Source organism: Pterocles gutturalis, unplaced genomic scaffold, assembly GCF_000699245.1.
Source record: "Pterocles gutturalis isolate BGI_N339 unplaced genomic scaffold, ASM69924v1 scaffold47279, whole genome shotgun sequence".
Lineage (NCBI taxonomy): Eukaryota > Metazoa > Chordata > Aves > Pterocliformes > Pteroclidae > Pterocles > Pterocles gutturalis.
In genome coordinates, this window is record NW_010134929.1 from 19,382 (window position 1) to 28,101 (window position 8,720).

The 8,720-nt window shown below is 36.5% G+C and overlaps 1 protein-coding gene across 1 annotated transcript in view; it reads left to right on the plus strand.

Annotated features, from left to right (window-relative positions):
- LOC104467814 (neurabin-1-like) overlaps positions 1–7,156 on the plus strand; it is a gene marked incomplete at both ends in the record, with an annotated part of 18,621 nt that extends 11,465 nt beyond the window's left edge. The window contains 5 exons of the mRNA XM_010081733.1: positions 2,538–2,630; positions 2,714–2,767; positions 5,125–5,354; positions 6,766–6,862; positions 6,985–7,156. Of these exons, the coding sequence (XP_010080035.1) occupies positions 2,538–2,630; positions 2,714–2,767; positions 5,125–5,354; positions 6,766–6,862; positions 6,985–7,156 (646 nt within the window). The remainder of the gene's footprint in view (positions 1–2,537; positions 2,631–2,713; positions 2,768–5,124; positions 5,355–6,765; positions 6,863–6,984) is intronic.
- Between the last annotated feature and the right edge of the window lie 1,564 nt (positions 7,157–8,720).

The following is an 8,720-nucleotide window of genomic DNA, read 5'->3' on the forward strand; positions in this document are numbered from 1 at the left end:
GTGTCTTTTTTCTTCTGCCTCAGTGGGATGTGCTGTACCATGTACTGATTCAATGATCTGACTGGGTGCTCAGTATTCATTTTTTTAACTTAATAAGAGAGAGTATAAAAATAACTGTTAAAACCATCTGTACCTGAGCAGATTGTCATTTATGCAACAATTTGGGTTTATTTGTATGTAATAATAAGCTGTTTAAGTGCTGCTTATGGGTTTGTGGGCTTTTAGAAGAGATGGGAATGGACTGTAAGCAGGTAGCCTAAGGCTTTGAGTCTTGGCTTTTTGATTTCATTATTAACTCTGCAAAGGGTAAAGTCCAGCTCATCCATCCTTCCCCTGGTTTTATCTCACCGCAAAACAATGAGGTAGCAGAACTAAAGAAAGGCCTGGCCACTTTACAAACACCATAATATTTTGAGATGGTTCTTTTGTAATTTTTCACTACTAACAGAAACAGACGATGAGAAAAAACAGTTCTCAGTCTCTGAAGATTGCAGATCAGAGGTTGGAGTGAGTGAGCTCAAAAATTGCAAGTAACCTCTTGCAAATGCTAATTGAAATATCTCCTTAGTTTCCCCTACTATGTATAATTGCAAAAAGGTAGATATCCTTCTCAGCTTCCTGGTCTACTGGGTGCAGTAGCACCACTAGCCACGTCTTGCTGTTAACACCAGCTCCAGGGCTGCCGGGTGCCCTGTTGCCAGCTGCACTGGCATCTCTCTGTCTTGGACCAGTAGCCCTGCTCTCATGAGGCACTTCCTCGGGAGACCTGTGTGATCCGCGGGTGAGCTAGGTGCTCGGGGCAGCTTCAGTCTGGCCCCGTGCATGTTCCACCCAGTAGTGCGCCTGGTGTGCCTCCACATTTTACATGTTTCTACAAGCTGTTAGGGTCAGTGACTGTAAATGAGATCTTATATCTGCTTTCACTGAGCACTTGAAGATTTGTTACACTTTTCAGTGCAAAGTCAAAAAGTGAGTGTAAGTAACATGACCCTGGAAACTAGAAGTGCTTACAGTCTCCTCTGGAGACAGTGACCAAGAAATAAGTGGTGGAAGGAAGATTTCTGAACTCTTCCTCAGGTGGAACTGGTTGCATCACTGTCTCCTTTATTCCTTACAGCATAAAAGAATATTTCTCCACCAGAAAGGACTAGGATTATTCAGTAGATCAGTTAAGGCTGATTTGCAAACCAAACTGCATCTGAGAACGAGCATATCCTATGCCACAAGAAGTGCACTCAAGAGGCTCCATCAAGAGGGAATTTCAGAAGTAGCTTGGCCTTTCTCAAAGATACTTGTACCGATCAGCTCCATGATGGCTCCTGTTATTTTGAAAATTACTCCTCTCCTCCAGAAGAACTTCTCTTTTGAATTATTTGTACATTTTTTTTGCTAACAGCCTCGTCTTTAAGAATGTAGCCATTGCCTCACCAGAGATTATAATTTCTGGTTCAGTACAACTCCAGCACATACTCCATTAGCTCAACATAAACTATTCCCAAAGGCTTCTTTTAGTCTTGTAAGTGAATTAACCCCCATGTAAAACACACTTTTCTGTAACTATTCCTGGTATTCATAAATAATGGATGAAGGCTTTGTCTCCACTGTAGTGCCAGCTAAAGGCTGTAATTCAGCTTTTGCCCTTGCCCTCAACTCCTTACCCAACACAGAGGAGTCACTGGTCCAGATTAAACAGTGCTTTAGATTTAAGGTTTTGAGACCTATCAGAAGTTTGTCTGTGCTGCCTGCTTTAAATAATAAAGCAACAGGGATTCAGGTGCAGACCAGTACAGGGTGCATGTACGTGATCATTTCAATTTGGATTAAGGTTATGCTGTTGATGCTGTGGTTCCATTTGTACTTCAGAGTACGATCTTTGGGGTGAAAGTAAAGATGTTTCAAGACACTGCCTAATATACTCAGAGAGCTAATGAGTAGGTGCTCCACAGGATTAGACTAATGTATGTTAGTTCAAAAGAACTCCCCCTGGAAAGCATGCAGGTGGATGCTGTGTCCTCAGCACCAACCCCGTCACTGTACAGATCCACTGTTATTGTGGCATGCTGCTTTGGTAATGTAACTACAACCTTCAGCACACTGCAGTCTACTTGCAGTCATTTTGTGTGCTCAAGTGCTGTTTCCTGTTTTTTGCAGTTTCCCTGTGTAACTGCTCTCACTTGAGATGAGCTAGCTTGAGCAGAATAACTCCAGGTAATAGTGGAGAAAGATAGCATCCGTTTACCTTTTTTCTTGCATGAAATAAATGTGTGGAATCTTCCCTCAAGGTTTTCCTGACTTCTTGAGTTGCTAAATCACTTATTTCCATATTTGTAACTTGCCTGCTTTAATCAATGCAGTGGGACTTTCTGACAGCACTGGGAGGTGTTTCACGTTCACGTCAGAGGAGAGCAAAGCCCAGCAGGATATAATCTTTTTTTTTTTTTTTTTTCTGTAAGCATAAGACATTTGGTTTTGCTAAACAGATTGGATGTTCTGATTTGAAATTATGAGTGGTTAGAAAGCATCCTATCTTTAATTAGGTTACACAGACTGAGTCATTTTGCAAGCTAGACATTTTAATTTACAATCTACTGCACTGCAGCACTCTTCAAGGCCTTCTGCTATGTAATAAGGTATTCAACTTGCAGCACAGGCTTTAAAAATACTGGAGTACTCTCTGTGACTTCACATGTTTATTTTATGTTTTCAATTTTAGTTGCAAATCAAACATGCAGTTACAGAAGCTGAAATTCAGAAGCTGAAGACGAAGGTAAGAATCAATGTATGGTTAGTACATGCTGTTTTGTTCTCATGCAAAATCAGATCTAAAGACATATATCTTTATGTGGGTGGAGAAGTCAATGTTCGTATTAAAGGCTGATTAAGCAGCACAGTGGCTCAGCTAAATCTTCTCTTGGTGTGTATTCTCTATTCAAAGTTTCAAGTAAAATCTTGAGTCCTGCTATTAAGAGAAACTGACAACTTGTGTGGCTTCAATTGAACATACATTTTAAGGGGTATCATAATGACTAAATGGCAGATTTCTAGTTTTACAATTCCAATGCATTTTCTCAGTTTTAAAATTATATTTGGATTGAATATTCAAGTCTATATTGGTAGGTTTCTTATTTACCAGCGATGTTGAAGTATCCTGTTTATACTAGTTTCCTTTTTTTGACATTAAAAAAAAAAAACAACCCTAACTTATTTAAAGGCATTTAATAGAAATTACTTTTTATATACAGAAGAAAAAGAGCTGTTTCATAGTGTTGCAGTTCTCTTTAAAAGACGCTCTAGAAAGGAAAAAGCTTACCAGTTTAACAGAAAATATTCTTTCACAATCGTTTGGTAGTTATTAGATTGAATTTGCTATAGCAATAAAAAGGAATTGTATTTTTTGTACTAGGATAACCTTTATGGAAAGTCAACTGATAATTCATTTGTTGAGTAATATCAGGTTTTATAATGGCATCCTTCTCTTTGAGTACATTATAAGGGAAATAAAAAGAAGACAAAGAAAAAAATTATACTTTAGAAAAGATTTCAGGTTATTTCTTTCTAGCAGGCATTTGCACTCACCATGTATTTTGCATAGTGTTTATCAAATCTGCCTATACTATTATTATTAGAAACAAATTCAGAGTGCCACTCTTTTCTATAATGACAATTTATGCTGTACCATTTCAGTTTAGAAAGTCAGAAATCTTTTCTCACTCTGCTTTCTGGTTCCAGTGTAGCAATCAGAGCTGCACGGTCAATCCCTTGGGATTGTGTCCGAGCCCCACTGACTTCATGGCAATGGTGTTTGGGTGTAAACACTCATCTGTGCAAATCCATTTGTAAAATTAGGTTTAATGTTCCTTTTTTTGTCGGACTTTTTTAGCTAGTGTTTTGAATAGAGCCAAGGAAAATGTGGGTAGTTTAGGTATGTTACTAATGAAACTGCAGACAAGCTATCTTCTTTGTGTGTGTAACATCCGTGAAACTAGCAGAACTGCCTAGGGCAAATTAAACAGTCTTGATAAGTAAACAGGGATATTAAGGCATTTCTTCTTTTCTGTAAATTCTGGGAGGTAAAATATACAAGCTGCTGAACAACCCTACCCCTACCCAGCACCTGCAGCTAGCTTCAGTTGGGAAGTAAGAAGCCTAACACAAAAAAAATCTAAAAAAAAGAACTAGCAAAGGAGGTAACATTTATTATAAACTCAGCAGTAAAACTCAGGCTTCTTTCAGGTTGCTTTGGCAAAGTAATTGGGCTTCATTGATGCAAAATAGCAGAACTTGCAGTAGAACTGCACTGGTCAGAGTTAAGCAGTGCTGATGTTTGGCAGAATTAGCACCTGAACTCTTCAAACAGCAAGGGGATATTTTCCTTCTCATATTAGCTCCTTACAACTCAGTAAACAAGAGTAATATATTTGTAACAGGTTCTTTTTGTCCTCGTAATAGTTCTGGCATAGTTTCAGTATTGGATGCAAAACTCTGTGCCTGCTTCAATGAAAAAAGACTCTAGGTTACAACCCGATGTTAAATTTTGAATTATGCTCCCAGCCTCTTTTGTTTGGCTTTGTAGATTAAGCAAGATTATGACATGAAAACAGGCATTATAAGAATTCAATAGAATTTCTAATTCGGGTAAAAAAGCAGATAGGTTAGATGCAATTAACTTTTTCACTATTGTTTTCTAAATTGTTCTTAAATCAAATATAGAACTTGGAAATCAGATCCTCCCCACCCCCAAATAAGAAATGTAATAATTTTAGGAAAGTATGTGAATGCTTTATAACACCTGAACAACATGCATAGAGCAAAATGCATCCCCAGCGCTGACCTGCAGTTTGCCTGAATACTCCACTATTGACATTTTTGAATGGTGTTTAGTATAACCCAGAGAAGCATAGAGGCTGCACTGGAACACAGAGCAAAGGTTCTACTTTTTGCTTTATGAGGAAGAATAGTATGAGGCTGTTTTCTTTTTCCTGGAATGCTCTTTTCACTGCTAGCTTATTTCTATTATAGTTATTAATTCACTATTTTCACTACTCATATTGTTTGAACTAGTCCTAAACTATTAGGCTGCCCTGTGCAGCTTTTTACTGACTGTGTCTTCACTCTTTTGTTCAGCTGCAGGCTGCTGAGAATGAGAAGGTGAAGTGGGAATTGGAGAAGACCCAACTCCAGCAGAACATTGAGGAGAATAAGGAAAGGATGATGAAATTAGAGAGTTATTGGATTGAGGCACAAACCCTGTGTCACACGGTGAATGAGCACCTTAAGGAGACGCAAAGCCAGTATCAGGCTCTGGAGAAGAAATACAACAAGGCAAAGAAATTAATCAAGGATTTTCAGCAAAAGTAAGCAGCTATGCCAGGCTCAACAAATGACTTAGTGGCCAGATAGGAAACTTATGTGTGATATATTTTGAAATATGAAAATATGAAACCCACTATTAAACACCTGTAAGGTAAACACTATTTTTCACTTTTTTTAATGGAAAAGTGTTAGTAGTATTCAAGTATTGGTTCAGTATTGTTGAAAAATAATACTTTAACTAAATAAAGACACTGTCTGTAGTACTCTGGGTTGAAATGTTTCAGAATTACTAGATAACTAAATGTGGTTGTAGAAAACCAAGAGTAATCATAGTGAAGCATTTGATTAATAATGTTTGCAACAATTTATGGTGGCAGTGTATCAGCTGAATTCATTCCCGCTGTGCACTAATGTAACATCAAAAAGACAATTGTTTTGTTACATTTTCTTCTTCTCGTAGATGCCAAGAATGTTTGAGCTGAGTTGAGCTAACTGATGATTACCTGGCACCCTCTGTTTCATGTGGTCCCCTCTCCCTGTTGACTATCAAGAATAATAACATTTTACATTTCTATAACAGCTTCCATTCCCCCAAATTTCTTTTTTTTTTTTTTTTTTTGCTGCAACTTTTTCATTTACTGATGAAATACACTCATTTCAAGAAGAAAACTCAGAAACAATACAGCAATGTCAAGTGACAACAGGGAATGCAGAAGTGAATATCCTGTCCCATATAAAAAGGGGTTTAGATAGTCAAAATGCCATTACCCATCTTGAAATTTCATTACTCTTCCAGAACTAGCTGGCATCTTGTGTGCTTTTTGTCACAGGCATCTTAGATTTTCAAAATAAAAAGAAATAGAGAAAATAGCTAGAATGAGCTTGGATAGCCTTTCTGTTGTTATTCTGCTTTATATTAGTAAAAAATCTAGTCAGTTGTTTTTTACCTATCTGAGACTCCTAAGATCACCTATCAGGTTTCCTTATAACTTACTAGGAAATAAGATTTGTACCTGGAAACTGACAAATGTCCTTTCTGTGAAGTAGTACAGTCATACTCTCATAAAAGAGAGAATTTGCTTAATTTCCTACAATAGAACACAACATAAACAAAGCTAACCTTGTTTTCATTGTCAATACAGATTATGAAAAAATCAGTTTGATTTAACTATTTTGATTATCAATTGAACGACTGAGATTTTTACTTTTTTTTTTCAGATAAATTCCTCTTACCATTTTTATATCTTCATGTAGCATATTCACTTAGGCTGTGTAATTGTCCAGGGTTTTTCCCTAATTGCAGTTTCGTACTTCTTAGTGGGTTAGTAATAAAGTATTTGATAAGGACAAAATTTTCTGATGCCTCACTTAAGATACATCAGAACATTTTCTTGTCAGTTTGAATTTTGATTTCTTTGGTGACAGCAAATACATCTTTTTTTTTTCTCCAAGAGAACTTGACTTCATCAAACGCCAGGAAGCTGAACGAAAGAAAATAGAAGAATTGGAGAAAGCACATCTTGCAGAGGTTCAAGGCTTACAAGCTCGTGTGAGTAGTATTTACTCTCACATTTGAAGAATGAGACAATTCTGTCTGATATTCTGAAAAAAATCTATATCTTATAGATTTGTGTATATGTTATGGGTAACAGTGTGTTGTATTTCTTTCAGATACGAGACTTGGAAGCTGAAGTTTTCAGACTAATGAAGCAAAATGGGAGTCAGGTTAACAATAACAACAATATTTTTGAAAGGCAGACATCTTTTGGAGAAGTTTCTAGAGGAGATCCAGTGGAGAATCTGGACACTAAGCAGGTGTCCTGTCTGGATGGTTTAAGTCAAGGTTTGTTTGAACTAAACTGTTACTCCTATTAATATGTATGTAAATAGCATGGTTATCATTTAGGATTTAAAGAAAACAATAAATAATGCAGCAATGTTGTTATTTTTCTCAAGTTCAGTATCTACTGACAGCTGTATCAGGGTTAAAACAAATAATGCCTATATAGAGTCCCAGAATGGCTGTACAATGTGTATTCTTAAAGAAATGGAAGTGACTTAAGAGCTAATAAACCAAAGATCATTATTGATTTCTTAAAGCTATCAGTGGGATGCCATCAGCATTTAGGTTTAATTCGGTGTTTGTGTTATGTTCATAAAGTGGGAGAAAATTGTGTTTTCTTCCATGGTCCTAAATCTGTCCTTAATTACCCATCACCAAAAAACAAACAATAAAGTTACCAGAATGAGAAAGACAATGTTAAATCTAGCATTTTGAATGGATTTCTACAGGTTCTGATCCCACCTTGATACAGACGTCAAAAGGAACCTTGTAGGTGGCAGTCACCATTTCTCAGGATGGAGCTTTTTGTGAATAAAATGCAAATTCTTTACTAGCACATTAGTTAAAAATCTTACTCAACTATAACACAGCCTGATTTACAACATAAGACTTTTGAGACTTTGTTCTGCATTACCAAAGAGCAAAATTATTTGTTGCAACACTGAGATCTGGAAAGATGCAGTCAGCAGGGTGACTGTAACCTTTACTTGTTTTGTGTAGAAAAGAGAATTCCCATTTTTCAGGCTGTGCCAGTGAAAATATACAGATAACTTCCACAGCTTTAGTTAGAGTTTTATGTTCTGTAATTGCAAGGGGCTCCTTGCTGTTGAATTATATGCAGAATTAAAGATAATTTTAGGTCCACAGCTTTGGAACAAAATTATTTGGTCCAGGAGCAATACATACTGTGCATTTAGTGACATCTGTGAAATCAGGTACCGGAGGTGTTGGGATTATGACAAAGGAGCACCAGGCTCTGTTCCTGTATAGATTTTAATTTTAAATAAACTATTATATTATTTTTTCTCTGGTGAAAAAAAAAGCATTACATTACTTTACCAAATAAATTAATTTCTAGCAAGCACAGAGATGTTTTATTAAAATTTATATTTTAGCAGTTATTTCATGTATGGACCCAAACTGAATATTGCTGTACAAACTAATCAACATTAATTATATTTTTAAGGAAAAAATGTGTGTAAAAAGAGCTAGTCCTGCTGTGAAATGTTATTTAGGTGATATGCAGACCTTGTGGAATTAGTTTCCACAAATCTTCACAGAGCTGTTTCTTTCTAGCAAGTGTTTGTTATACTGAAATTTCTAAAGTTCAGCAACACACTCAGGATGACAATAAAGTTCGTATTTCTGCCATAGAGACTCTGTAAGTGCTACAAAATATTAAATACTTAGCAGCGCTGTTAGCAGAAACCTTTTCAGTAGCTTGCATCAGGAAAGGAAAGTGTATTTTCTTTACTTGACTCACAAAATTCATGTTTATACTTACAATGTCACCGCACATCCATGGCCAAAGAGCTGAAATCCAGGAATTTCTACATGTAAAAAA